Source organism: Monodelphis domestica, chromosome 4, assembly GCF_027887165.1.
Source record: "Monodelphis domestica isolate mMonDom1 chromosome 4, mMonDom1.pri, whole genome shotgun sequence".
NCBI classification, from domain to species: domain Eukaryota; kingdom Metazoa; phylum Chordata; class Mammalia; order Didelphimorphia; family Didelphidae; genus Monodelphis; species Monodelphis domestica.
The window spans coordinates 75,115,162-75,130,161 of record NC_077230.1 but is presented as its reverse complement, the minus strand read 5'-3'; the positions used below and the strand labels follow the sequence as shown (position 1 = coordinate 75,130,161).

Sequence of the window (15,000 nt, the reverse complement as noted above, 5' to 3'; positions counted from 1 at the left end):
CATTACCTGTGTCAGACACATCTGAGTCAGGGGGAAGCAGTGAAGGGAAGAAAAAAATGGTTTGTAAGACTGTGTCCAGGTTGACACGTTTGACGACATACAACCCTGAGAGTTTATTACGCGCTGGGAGTAAATGAGGCTTGTCTCTCCGTTCTGCCATCTACACAGACTCAAATGGCACAATCCCGTGTTCTCGAGCGCTCCTCGCTGTTCCGGGCCAAGGCGACGCGATGGGGTGCGTTCACAACCCCAGCTGGCCTTTGCATGGAAAAGCGTGTGCTTGAAACCCCAGACCTCCCAACTGACTTGTTTCTGCCCTCGGGCCCGAGTGCCTCACAGAGAGTGTCCAAGGGAAGGGGCGCGCAGCCTGAAAGAAAGCTAGGGAAGTCACCCAATGTGGCAGGAGGCTCATTTGCCCGGTCTGTGACCCGGCCCCTATCTTCTGGGCCTTGTATTTCATTCAGATGACGTCCATGCTGGCGGTAAAACTTTCAGAGTTTCCTTTTTATTTTTATGTTTTTCCCTTTCCCTATCTTGTCCGCCTGGGAAACCCCGTAATAATGGGTAATATTTGGCCAAAAGGTGGGTTCCTGCTGGGAAAGCTCCACGCCGCCCTCGTTTAAAGGCTGGGAGAGCACACCTGAGACAAAGGTAGCCGCTCCTTTCAGCCCCACAGAGAATGCCTTGAGCTGGGGGGTTGGGACATACGTCAGCTCCCTGCAGAAATGCTCTGGGTTTATCCCCGCAAACAGGCCCGCTGTGTTCCCAGGACCTCCAGCCACCGCTCTAGCTGAGGGACAGCTTCGAGGTTAAAAAGCACCGGCTGACCAGGGCCACAATGACTTCCTTTCTCCACTGGTTATTTGACTGAATGGGGATTTCTATCTGGATCAGCACTCAGGCCTGGCTCCCAGGGAGAAGGGGGCTGCGAACCTGCCTGGCTCCCCAGAGGGCCTCACTCTCTAGTGCACGTCCCAGGGGTCTTTATGCGTGCCTCTGCAGCATTCCCCTGCTGTGGGAAGCTGCCCACCCAGGCTGATGTCACCCTTACTGACCTCTCAGAGTGAATCCCACTCGGGCACCCGAAGCAAGTGTGCAAACACTATTGGGAAGATGCTCACAACATGCTCGCCCTGCCCCTCATTCCACCTCCTGGCTTCAGCAGGCCTCGGGGGGCTGGGCAGGGCCTGTTCTCTAAGGCAGATACCCTACTTCATGGAGCTTTTAAATTTCTGGTGGGAAAGAGTGAGCCACACAAAATAAGCAGACATAGACGGCTTTCAATCAATTTACAGGAGAGTGGGAAGGGCTTATAAAGCCTTAAAAAAATAAAAAATATATAGAAATAATTAATAAAATAAATATAACGTCCTTACTTTGCGGATTTTCACCTATCAAGGGGGTCTCTGGACCGTAACCCCTGCAACACCTTGAGAGAGAATGCTCAAAAAATGTTTACTAAAAGGGATGCACCATTAAAATAAGATTTGGCGACCACTGATTTAAAGAACTGGTAACATTAAGATTCTCTTGAGAAATATAAACAAATGCTCATGTGTTATAAAAGACCCATCATCTTAATGCCCAAAGTCCCGAAGATAATATAAGAGAATAAAATATAATGATATTACAACACAAGCCTAGTTCATTGAACATTAATTAGTTCCAATTATGCTTTAACTTGATAGAAATGAAGGTGTCAGATAAATGGAAACATTAATTTCTTTAGGAAAAAGAGTCATTACTTACCTATTTTGAAACGACCCATATAGTAGATCTGTGTGCTGAGAGCAAGGGATGCCAGAATGTGGATGGCAGAGAAGATAACCCAGAACCACACATCATTTTTTCCAAATAACTGCAAGTGAAAAGGAAAGTCACCTCTATCTGAATTTCAGGGTTTTTTTTCTGAAGACAATAAAAAGCTCTTTGATCCAAGATATGCCCCACCATTAGACTCCAAGGAAGTGAGCGACAGAAAAAAAAAATAAGTCCTTATACAGTAAAATATCTGTAATGGCACTTTTTGTGGTAGTAAACCTCTGAAATCAAAGTAGGTTCCTATCACTAAGAAATCGCTGAATAAAGAAAGTACAATATTTGAATCATGAATGCTACGGTAGCAGAGGAAACCACAAATATGAGAAATTCAGAAAAACATGGGCTGATATTTGGATGAGCCGATACGAGGTAGCAAAACCAAGGCTGCTCTATAATAGCTCCAATATTCAAGGGATCTACGATCTCATTGATTTCAATATTCCCTACAGTGATGCGGATTAAAACCCACCCATGTCTGCTTATCCTGTGTGACTCTTGTATACATGGTCCCAGAAGTTTGACAAATGGGGTTCATCCAGTGTGCCCAATAGTTTCTCCTAACTTGCTTTCTCTGGACATCACCACATGACCAAACCATATTCTTTTTCTGTCAAAGTTCCTTGATGATTTCTTTTTTATTCTAAATTCCTTTTTTATTTATTATTAGATTATTATTATTAATATTAGATTATTCTAAATCAAACCTTTTCTTAAATAAAGAAAAAGCACAAACCCAAAATAAGCACAGCAGAAACTTGTATTCTCTACATCGTTTAGGCATTTGTGTGATGGTAAAGACATGATCCACTGTAGAATATCATTTGCCAAAGTCTGCTTGATCCCTACCAATACCCCCATCAAGGATGCTTTTGATGTGGCATGGAGATGAGTCTCATTGAAATTTTGTATAGACAGGAAATAGGCACAAGGACCCACATCTGCTTATGTTCTTTTGTCGTCCTTTTTGGGGGTATTATTGCGATTTCCCCCTCCTCCCCTGGTATAATTTCTATTTTCATATACTTTGTGAGGCAGTCTCTCAGTGTGTCCTCACAATTCGACCGTCTCTATCCATGGTCTGATTAGGCTTCTTTCCCATCCTGTTATCTTTAGGGCCATTTTGACCTCACTTGTAAGCGTGTCTAGGACTATGATGTTAAAATCCAAGTGTAGTCACTCTACTTGATGCTGAAAGTAGTTTGTTAAGAAAACCTTTGTACTTTTGTCATGTTTTTGGTGGCCTTCTTTTCCTTTTCAACCTTAAATGCCCTTAAGATGACGTTGCCTAGTTGGATCCCTGGCCAAGCTTTATTTTCACCGATTTGATCCTCCACTACTTTTCTATGCTCTTTGAGGCAGTAGTGCTTATAAGCTTTCATCCTCCTCCTCCTAAGATTGGCAAAACAAGTTTACATTCTAAACCCGTGTTGCTTTTGGCCACCATCTCTCTTCCTAATGAATAAGTTAAGTGTTTGCAGACTAAGCTGATTTTTAAGTTGTTTTGGTTCTCCTTGTTATGGCATTTGATTTAAGTCGGTTAAACTTCTGTATAAAACTATCTTCATTGACACCAATGTCCTTTATACAGTTCACCATCCATTTCTGGTATCAGTTACTTGCTTAAATAGGCCAGATTGGAGTTGTTTCAATTGCACGTCATATCTTCTCACTATTCTTACTCTTATTCCTTCTAGCTTTATATTCATTCTGGTATTTTTTTCCTAACAAGACGGTGGTTTGGCCAATTTAGGGATGACTCACCCCAAGAATGAACGAGTCTCTCCAGTCCATTAAAATAGGATCATTTTCATTTTCTCCTGTTATTCAAAACTCATCAGGTGTCACTCCTACTGACATTTATGGAATAAGGTAATCATGACACAGGGGTGTGGGGCTTCTCTAAGTCTCCTTCTGAAATATTTCTCATACTACTCATCCATTCCCCCCATTTCAATAGTGATATGAAGTATTCACTTTATTGGGGATTCTTATCAGGTTCTTATAGGCTGTCCTTACCTGTCCATCTTTTGGGACTGATCTTGGTATACAAGCTACAATTGTGACTACTGCAATGTGAGATGCCCACCTGCCTATAAAGTGATTTTTTGGGTTGCTTTTGGACAAATGATAAAACGGACTGACTGTCAACTCTTTTTTATTGTTTGTTTTTACTCTTACTAAAGCTACGTCTCTATGAGCCATCATTCTATTTAGTTAAAATTAGCTATGTGATCCTGGCAAGCCACTTGGCACAGAATGATTACAGTGACCAGTCTTAGTCCCAGGGGCCGGATGGTGAGACCCACTTCCCTCCTCCTCAGATAGAGGTGAAAGGCTGCGGGTCTAAATAGAGTAACGGAGAGTCATTTTTGTCAGCAACGCTTCTTTTTGACAAGGGTTGGGTCTAGTATATTGGAAATAAATGATTGGTGTAAAAAACAAAAGGCTTCAGCAGATCTTTAAGAGGATCTGTGGTTGCGGAACAGAGAATGGAGGCTCCCATCCGGGAACCACAAAGTCAGGGGCTTAGATGCAGAGTTGGCAGGCAGCGCAAGGAAGCCTGATTTTGAGAACCACAACACTGACTGCCCAAATGACCTTGAGAGAAGAGTGGGCTTTGCCTTTCAGTCTCTAAAACAGAGGTAATGATTCTGTTCCTCCCATTTGGAAAGAGTATGTTAAAGGCAAAAGTAGAACTCAGTGACCATGATTCTTAGGAGACATGCACGGAGTTGAAGAGCAGTTTGATGGTGACTCGTAAGGCGACTTAGAAGGCAGCCCGTGCAGTAGAAATGACACTGGATTTAGCTTTAAAAACACAGCTCTCCTACTTCTAGCCTGGGTAACTAACCTAGATTAAGTCATTTAACTCATCTGGACCGACATTTTTTCAGCTGTCAAAAGCAGTTGGGCAAGATGATTTCTAAAGCCCTTTATTTTTTTTAAAAGGAATATAAATAAGGTAAAACTGATATTTAATAAGCAGGAAGAGGGTAACATAGAAAAGTTTCAGCCTGAGTCTAAGGCCCTTTTCAACCCGAAATCTATGTTTTTTTCTATCTAGCATAATTCCCTTATTTTACAGATGAGGAAACTGAAGACCAGTAATATCAATGACTTGGCTGAAGTTATGCCTCTCCTGATTAAGGTTGGAATTAGAACTGTGGTCAAGATCCTCTAATCTGGGTGTAAATCTCCCTTTCACCCACGACCTAGTGTTAAGAGCCTCTTTTCTCCAAAAATGAGGTTCAGACAGACATACCACTCCGAGGACAGCAAGACAGATGACCACTGCAAAAGATGCGTAGGCAGAATAGGCACTGGCATTGATGTCAGGGTGGCGGGTCTGATAGAGCTTCAGCATGCAGAGCCCGGCGATCATGTACATGAAGGAGGTGTCTGGGGAAACAAAGTGAGATATTCTTTCTCTCAGAGACTTTACCTTCTGACTCTCTCTCACTCACACCCCCTTGGCATCTTCCTGCTATGCTTTGGCTAGCCAGAGCTTCCTTCTCTGCCATCCCCACTTCTGTCCTCCGGGCAGACTCTTATGTTTCAAAACCATATATTCTTCTTTCTTTATATTATAAAATTATAACATATATAATAACTCACTTTCTTCTCCAGCCCAACAAAAATTCCCACTTCCCCTAAGGAAAACCTCTCAGCTAAAGTGATTCACAGTGTAATAGCAGTAACTTGTTACCATGTCTTCTCAGTTTTTAAATTAAAATGTATTTTTTTAATCCACAAAAATATACTTTCTCTGTTCCCTATCCCTTCCACTCCCCCCCCCCCCCCATTGCGAAAGAAAGAAAAATAAACCCCCAATGAAGACAAATCCTGGCACTGACCATGTCCAAAATACATGCATTTCAGTCTGCGTTCTGAGATTTCATCTTTGCCCAGATGAGGGCAGCATGTATCACAAACACTCTAGAAGCACGACTGGTCATCTATAGGGATCAGAATTCTTAAGCCTTTCCAAGCGATTTGCCCTTATATTGTTGTCGCTCTAGATAAAGGCTTTTACGGGCTCTGCATCAATTGGCACAGGTCTTCCCAGGATCCTCTGAAGCCATCCCCTGCGCCCTTTCATCGCTTCACACATAACAGGATTCCACCGCCCTCCTACTGTGTCACTTGTTCAGCCATTCCCTCGTGGGAACAAGCCCAGGCGGGGCGTCACATCCAGTGGGGTGCCCAGATGAAGCACTTTGGGCACATACTTCCAAATCACTTTCCATAACTCTGCCCATCGTCTTTGTTCGGCACTCTCTCGTGGGAGGCCCGGAGTGACCACAAGCAGCAGCTTCACAGGACGAAGCCCCTTTAGCATGTACTCTTCTGTTCCTTCACCACTGCAGAGATGCCATCCAATCTCTGGGTAGATCCCCGATTTCATTTGTGGGTCTGGCCTCCATGGACCCCCTAGATCTACTCGTATGCGGAGATCCTTTTTTTAAACCCTTACCTTCTGTCTAAAATGGATACCACTGGCTCCAAGGCAGAAGAGTGGAAGAGGCTAGGCAGTGGGGTTTACGTGGCTTGTCCAGGGTCAAACAGCTAGGAAGTGTCTGAGGTTCAATTTGAACCCAGGACCTCTTGGCTTCAGACCTGGCTCTCTATCTACTGCCACCATATGATTTTTGACTGTATCTTTTGTTAGAGGATATTCTCAACGTCAATGAATGAACCAACATTTATTAGGCATGCACGATGCACTACAGTTGTTTCTTTGGCTCTTTTAACATTTTGTGAATGGACCAATAGGGTACTCGGGCTGCCTGTCTCTTATTTCACATTCTCACAGAAGGATCTGCTTCCTTTCCAGGTCACACATGTCTTTGGTGATATCTTTTAGGCCATTTCTCCCTCGTGAGTCTTCATGGGTAATATTCTGTTTGCACCCACCATGCATCTTTTGATCTCCATTTGGTCCACCTACGATGTTCATTCTTCTGAGAGCTTGCAGGATGTGTAGCCATGTAGCATCCCGGGGGAAACAGTGTTATTAAGAAGATGCAGTTTGGGGGTCATTCAAAGGAACGAGTAATTTCTCAGATGTGGGCCAGCACGACCTCTATTTTCATTTCAGGTTATGGAACACACACAAATATGTGTGTGTATATTTGCATGTATGTGTCTTTTTAAAATGGGTTACCTGGGGGGCAGCTGGGTAGCTCAGTGGATGGAGAGCCAGGCCTAGGAGGTGAGGTCCTGGGTTCAAATCTGGCCTCAGACACCAGCTGTGTGACCCTGGGCAAGTCACTTGACCCCCATTGCCTAGCCTGCCTCCAAGACGGAAGGTAAGGGTTTGAAAAATAAAATAAAATAAAATGGGTTACCTGTTGTTGGAATTATGCCATAAGCTTATTAATCCATTTAGTTTATCAGTACATATGTCTACATATATAGACACGGAGTATACACGTACATGTAGGTATTTACACATGCTTGTATATGTAAACACACCTATATAAGCACACGGATACATACGTGCGTACACACATATACATATACTGATGGACTAAATGCGTTACTGTCCAACTCCATTTACAAATTCCAGCAATAGGGATCCCATAAAAAGGTGACTCCAGCCTTCTTTTCAGGACCCCAGGCCAGGCCAGCTCTTCTATAATTCAATCACAGGTAGCTGTTATGAATTTTGATTACCAAACTGGAAGTTGGAGTAATTAGGGCAGACGTGGTAGCAAGCACTGAGAACCCCTTCCATCATCAGGGCGATGCCCATGGCATAGAAAAGGCCAAAGTGCTTGGGAATCCCATATTCCTAAAAAAGAGAAAATGTGGTCAATAGAAGAATCCCTGCGATCCCTGCTCTGTCTTTAGACTAGGACAGCCCGTCATTCCACCCTTCAACGGCTCCCTCAGCCACGATGCGCTTCCTTTAGCCCTTCCCTAAAGCCAGGCCTGTGGTTTTCCCACCCAGCTCCCCTGTGGCCGCAGCCCCTTTACCATGGCAAAGATGTCCTTCGCGTCCAGGGACCTTCGGTGGAGGATGTCCCGATGCAACACTATCAGGAGGAAGAGGAATCCCAGGAGCACGTGACCAAGGTTGCTGAGGATGTTGTTGAAGGCACTGGGGAGGAGAGGAAAATGCGGAGACAAATACGAGGAACTCAGTGAAAGAGCCTCTGTGACGAGGATTTAAGAAACCAAGTACAAAGCCCCCGCTTTACAGATGAGCACACTAAGGGCCAGAAAGATGAAGTTACTCTTTAGTAACAGAACCAGAACCGGAGCCCAGGTAACTGGGTTTCCAGCCTCGAGCTTTTGGTTTTTTAAGCCCTTACCTTTTGTTTTGGAATCAATACTATGTGCTGGTTCCAAGCAGGAAAGCCCTAAGGGCTAGGCAAGGAAGGTTAAGTGACTTGCTGAGGGCCAAACAGATCGGAATCGTCTGGGGCCGGATTTGAACCCAGGACCAGTGCTGCTTTGACTGTGCTAAAACGGTTCTCGTTTTCCCTACAGAGGCCATTAAGAGTAATGGTGAAAGGCTTGACAGCTGGCCCAGGCTCCCAGTTCATCACAATGTCAAAGGGCACCACCGTATCCATCCCGTTATTCAGAAAACACCGATGCTAACCTCGTGGGAAGAGGCGGAGATGAAATAAAACACGGTTCCTGCTTTTCACAGTCTGGGCAATGGCGTCACCGATTAGATCAAAACGTGTGGGAAATGGGTTCCAAGCCATGGCGCGTTAGCGCCGGCCAGAGAAGGAAGGCTTTGTGCTGGAGGGCAGCTGGAGGCCCGGTGGGGAGTCAGAAAGGCGTCTTCACCAGCTCAAACCTGGCTTCAGGGCCTGGCCCGGGGCAAGTCATTTAAGCCCTTGCCTCGGCTTCCTCTTCTGTCACATGAGCTGGAGAAGGAGATGGCCGACCACTCCTGCGTCTTTGCCAAGAAACCCCCCGTGGGGTCACAGAGAGTCAGACCAGACTGAAAAAGGACTGAATGACAACAACCAGGAAGTGAGCAGATGAAGACAAATGAGGTGCTTGTGGGCAAGCACAGGGTGGGTTTGGGAGGATAAAGGCCGTAAGATGAGCATTTTGTTTTGTGAAGCTACAACTGCCCATGTCATTGGTGGCTTCTGAGCTGATGAACTCGGCCACGAGCAGGGTGGACACTGGGAAGAATCTGGCCACCCCGGGGCTACCGCCTCCTTTGCAGCTGTGCAAACTCAGGGTGCCTTCAAGAGGATCCTCCGGGGCGATGTGGGGAGGAAAAGGATGAGACCCTCCCTCAGACCCCGCAGCGAGGGAGAAGAACTTCCACAAGGCAGATCCCGTCTGAGCCCCAAGGCTTCTGCTGGCCTTCGTTGGCCCCCTGGACAGGCGCTGTTGCCTCGCTCCTGGCTACTAAGAGAGCTGAGCCATCTCCTCGCTGGGCACGCGGCTCCCTGCTGCAAGGAGGCCCAGCAGCGAGGTGAGTTCTCTCCACACGGACGTGTCCAGCCATGTTTCTTGGCCGTGCGTGTTTTCGAATTGTGCTCCCTCCCAGGCATCCCTCCCCTGATGGGATGGCAACCTGGGGAGATGTCCCCCATGTATACAGGCCACCTTTCCTGTCCCTCCTGCTGCCATGCTATTTGATTCATTGTCTTTTGCTTTTAATCGATGCCTTTTTATTGGGTTAATAAAAGAAACAAAAAGGTAGAGCTTGTAATCTGTGGTTAGGGGTGGGTGTTGACTCCTGGAGTACGTTATTCATTTATTTTCTACACCCTCACCTTCCATCTTAGAATCAGTACTGTGTATTGGCTCCAAGGCAGAAGAGGGGTCAGGGCTAGGCAATGGGGGTTAAGTGACTTGCCCAGGGTCACACAGCTAGGAAGTGTCAGAGGTTGAATTTGAACACAGGACCTCCTGTTTCCAGACCCAGCTGTCAATCGACTGAGCCACCCAGCTGCCCCTCTTATGGAATACTTTAAACCAGAGGTAGAATGATGAGGGAAACCATGTCTTAAGGGGTCCTGGGGAAGTGCATTCTGCAGGGGGTTCTTGTGGACCAGTAGTATCAATCGCTATCTATTATTGTAGTTATTACAAATCACAGGGCCCTTGACTGGTTTGCAAACCAGCTGTCCTACGTTACCCACACTCCAGGAAGGAGGGAAGGCGAAGGCTTGGATCTGTGACTGCCATCAGTATGAGGAGATGCCCTCCACCAGTGAGGATGACCACCTTCTCTGCGACCCACTGTCTTAAGGAGTTGCCTCTCTGTGGGGCAGATACTCCAGGCATTGTTCCCATTTTATGGATGAGGACAATGAGGCTCAGAGTTTACAACCCCGCTCTGGTGACGCAGCTGGTAACTGCTGGCACCAAGCTTGAGAGCCAGGGCTCCCTGACTTCAAGTCTAGCACTCCATCTGCTGTCACCCTGACTATTGGGAGAAGGATATGAAAAGTGCCTTTATTATAAGTGGTGGCTAATTTGGAAAGATGACAGATACTGTCTAAGATGCGTGCATGAGTGAAGAAAAAGTATTTTCCACATTCCGTAAACTGTGTGAAACAATAGCACCTTTTAGCATCCTGAAAAGGGTTGAGGGTGTGATAAAGGCTGGTACTAAAGAAAAAGTGCCAGACTGAAGAGTATATGAAATTGACCAAAAAGTGCCAGACTGAAGAGTTTATGAAATTGATCAAAAAGTGCCAGACTGAAGAGTATATGAAATTGATCAAAAAGTGCCAGACTGAAGAGTTTATGAAATTGATCAAAAAGTGCCAGACTGAAGAGTATATGAAATTGATCAAAAAGTGCCAGACTGAAGAGTTTATGAAATTGATCAAAAAGTGCCAGACTGAAGAGTATATGAAATTGATCAAAAAGTGCCAGACTGAAGAGTTTATGAAATTGATCAAAAAGTGCCAGACTGAAGAGTATATGTAGTTGATCAATTTCATATACTCTTCAGTCTGGCACTTTTTCTAAACCAGCCATTGACACATGGCCCACCATCTCCATGTGTGTTGCAAAGGGGGGGATGGGGAGAAGGCCGAAAACGGTCCCAGAGAGAGAATCAGATGGAGGACTTTTTAAAAGTGTCTGCTAGAAAGGACAATCTCCCTGCACTAGGTGGATGGAAAACAGATTCCACTGCCAAGAGAAGAGACTCCCTGCGAGAAGCTTTCTCAGGGCAGACCCCTGGCTCGCCACAAAAGGAAGACTTTGAATCCCAGCTGGAACACGCCCCTGGCATCGTACAGCAGTGGCCCAGGCCAGGGGTAGAGCCTTTGGGGACCTGCTTTGGGGCTTGCACCATCTCTGAAAGTGCGCAGGCTGGAGGTCCCAGTGTGGGAGTGCTCCAAGAAGCTGTCGTGGACCTTCCAGTGGAATGGAGATTGAACCTGAAATTTCTGTCCTATTTCTCCGCAGTCACCAAAATCATGGCTATTCCCTGCCGGTCGGAAGATGGTTTGGTGCCAGCCTGAGCCAGAGGATGGAATCTGAACATTATGCAGGGACCAAGGAGGATCATGGGATCATAGATCTGGAGCTGAAAGGGACATCTAGACCAGCCCCCTCTTTGTAGAGATAAGAAAACAGAGGCCCGCCCAGTGGGGTTAAAGGCCTTGCCTAAAATCACACAGCTAGTTCTGTCAGAATCCAGGTCCTCTGATGAAAGCCAATGACCTTTCTTCTCACTCTACCCCATTTATCTGATGTCTTAAAAACACTGCATTATTCTCAGGTTATTAGTGTCACTTCCTGGGCCCGTGGTGTTTGGAATATGTCTAGAGATGAAAGGCACTTTCTGATCTTATCGTCTAGATCCAATTATTTCCATGTTGGAACCTTCTCCATCACACATGGTTGCTTTGTGGAATTTTCCATACCTATTCTGGGTATTAAGAAAAATGTAAATTCCTAAGATTAAGTAGAGGGTGTCCTAAAATGCCGCGGCAACTTGGAGGAAACTACGCTTACCTGAGGACCCCCAAGGGGTGAGCACAGAGAAAGTTATAGTAGCAGATGTCCTGATTGCCAGTCACATTCACAACCTAGAAGGTGAAGAGACAGACAATGAAAGTACATCGTGCTCAGTGGCTCCTGCCAAGCCTGGACCCATGCAGAGGCTTACAAAGGCAGAAGGTGTGTGATTTACTGGTATGGCAGCTCCCATGAGCAGCAGGGGACACGCCGTGACACTGCACGGTTTTATAGGGCAGAGACAAAATTCTCATTAGAGTTTGCAGCCTCCTGCTGAAGGGAAACGTTTTTTATAGGTGTTCTCACTCTTATCCCATGACTTTAGGATGGAATTCATGACTAGCAGTTTCCCCTTTGCTATAATAGACCATTATTGCCATTATTTCATAATAGAAATAGCCAATAAAAATCGAGATTGTTGAGATTGGCTACAGACTTTTAAACTATTATGCGATGTTCTGCTTTTGCTATTCTCTTTTGGAAGAAAGCGTTGTCTTTGTCTTCTGAGTTGAAATAAAAACCACCAGATCAATAAATGTAACGTCAATAGATTTAGTTCTGGCAAGGCCAGCAGGGGCCATCTAGTCCAGCCTTGTCATTTATAAAATGAGGAATTGAGGCTGAATTTGTGAATTCCTCAAAGATATGCAAATAGTCAGGATTCAAAATCAGGTCTTCCACCTCCAAATCCGATGCTCTTTCCACTGGCCTCTACAAACATTTCATCATCAGTTCATTATCATCTGTTTGTAATCACTCACTTGTGCAAAGCATTAAGCTAAATGCTATCCTCCCACCTCTGTGGTACATATGAAATAAGCCCTGACTCTATCTAGGAGCTCCTATTCTTTTGATAAGTAACCAAACCAATAAGGAAGGCGGGAGGGAGGGAAGGAAGGAAGGAAGGAAAGGGAGAAGAGAAGGAAGGAGAGGAAGAAGGGAAGGAGAGAGAAAGAAATGAAGTGAGTCAAGGGAGAAGTTAGGAAGGAAGTGAGGGAAAGAGGGAAGGAAGAAAATAAGAATTTATTAAATCCCTACTATGAGCTGGGCACTGTGCTGAGCACTTCATAAATATAATCTCATCTGATCCTCATAATAGCCCTGGGTGGTAGGTGCTATCATTGTCTCCATTTTATAGATGAGGTAACTGAGGGAGACAGAGGTTAAGTGACTTCTCCAGGTCAGCTAGCATGTTCCTGATTTCATGCCTAGTGCTCTGTTCGCTGTACCACGTCTAATGAGAATATAAGTATTGCACTTAAGCTGAGCCCACAGTAGAATGTCACATCTTCTGAGCTCCCAAGAAATCTGCTTATTGCTGCTTCTCGTCAATGCATCCATTGGCCTTTCCATTTTCTCTTCTGCTTTAAGTCAGGGAAGAAAAGTCTCTCATTTAAATTGCAGAGAAGGTTGGTGGTATCTCCTCAAACCAAAAAACAAAATAAAAGCTAAGGAGTCCTCGGAGGGCTCCTAGCTTGAATTCTTCCTACTTTTGGCCCTTCTATCACGGAACCAGACCAGTGGGGTCCAGTTTGGGGGGGCATTCACACAAGATGGGTCATATGATCTGTACTGCTGAAGAAAACACTCATGAGCAAGTTCACACATAGATCCACTGGAGAATCATTCACATTTGTCTGTCTCTAAACATTATGGTAAACTGAGAGCCATTTCTATCTCCGTTTGCCAGTGGACCAACTTACAGTCTGGTAGGTGATAACCAGCTGGATGACAGGAAGGGCATAAAACACAGCAATGGTCGTGATGTTCCTGTGGGAAGAGAAGGAACAGGAAACACTTTAACTCCACGATGACAAAAGGACAATCATCGGAACGATGTGGGCAGCATTTGTACATAATAGAGATTCACAGTTTCACGTAAGATCTAATCCGCTTCCAGAAATTCATTTGCTGCTTCTTAAGTTGAGAATAACAGGAAAATGAAATAGAAAAAAAAAGTCTAACCAAGAATAAAAAACACAAAATAAAAGACAAGATTTCCGCCCTTAGTCGCTACCCTACTCTGCCAGCCACAGCTCAAAAGTACAGGTTTCCCTGGTCTCCCTCCCCACTCCCATTGGCCACTTCTGGAACATTTGGTTCATTAACACTTCCATTGAAAGAAGAGTTAGACAGGTACAGAAGAAATTCAGATAGACTATTTGTATTGGCTGTCCTGGCAAAACATTTGCATGAGGAACAAAGTGATTACATTCTTGGCTTAAAAGACTTTGGGTTATCTAGGGACTTCATTTATTTATTCTAGCTCAGGCTCTCTTCATCCAGGTTTTCTAATTAAAAAAAAACAAAACAAAACAAATGCAATTTCCCTCAGGTTTCTTACTGTTTCTTGGAAGTGATATCAGCTAGAAAGACCAACTTAAACCAACTCCATAAGGAAAGAGCCTCTGGCAACACAACCTCTGGGTTGTAGAGTACTTGGGATGAATCCTATATATATATTTTTAATTAAAACCCTTACCTTCCACCTTGGAGTCAATACTGTGTATTGGGCTAGGCAATGGGGGTTAAGTGACTTGCCCAGGGTCACACAGCTGGGAAGTGTCTGAGGCCAGATTTGTACCTAGGCCTGACTCTCGATCCACTGAGCCACCCAGCTGCCCTCCCTATTTTTTAATACCCTTACTTTCTGTTTTATTAACAACTCCAAGACAGAAGGCAAGGATCAGGCAATTGGGGTTAAGTGACTTGCCCAGGGTCACACAGCCAGGAAGTATCTGAGGACAGATTTGACTTCAGGTTGTCCTGACTCCAAGCCTGGCTCTCTATCCACTGAGCCACCTGGTCATCTCAGAAACATTTTTCAGTGATTGCATTTTAGGTTGGCTGCATCCTGATGCTCAAGTATCCACTGTGCCATCTAGCTACCCCTGAATCCTATCTTAGCTAATGCCCCCCTTTGTGGGGGCATTTTGGGGGAAACCCAACCCTCTCTTACCTATGTTCTTGTTGTAAAATGGGGTCAACAAGATTGACTTTCCCTTATTTCATTCCTACCTTGGGGGAGAATGTTAGAAATGTTTTGAGTTCTCTGGGAACATTCTTAGTGTATGTGCAACTGGGGCAAATTACATTATGTAGGTCTTTTGGTCCTTTGTTGAGCATTTTTGTATGGGGGAAATATGGCTAAAATGAACATTAAGGAGATGTCACAAATGTCAGTCTGTTCCCAATCAGGGTAAGGATGGGGGAGTGGGG

The 15,000-nt window shown here is 45.0% G+C and overlaps 1 protein-coding gene across 4 annotated transcripts in view; it reads right to left on the bottom strand.

The window, feature by feature from the left end:
• SIDT1 (SID1 transmembrane family member 1) overlaps positions 1 to 15,000 on the bottom strand; it is a 183,096-nt gene that overhangs the window by 17,670 nt on the left and 150,426 nt on the right. For all 4 annotated transcript variants that reach the window (XM_056793482.1, XM_056793483.1, XM_056793484.1 and 1 more), the window contains 6 exons: positions 13,485 to 13,551; positions 11,779 to 11,852; positions 7,801 to 7,924; positions 7,498 to 7,615; positions 5,084 to 5,220; positions 1,750 to 1,858 (listed from right to left, as the gene is read on the bottom strand). In XM_056793482.1, the coding sequence (XP_056649460.1) occupies positions 1,750 to 1,858; positions 5,084 to 5,220; positions 7,498 to 7,615; positions 7,801 to 7,924; positions 11,779 to 11,852; positions 13,485 to 13,551 (629 nt within the window). The remainder of the gene's footprint in view (positions 1 to 1,749; positions 1,859 to 5,083; positions 5,221 to 7,497; positions 7,616 to 7,800; positions 7,925 to 11,778; positions 11,853 to 13,484; positions 13,552 to 15,000) is intronic.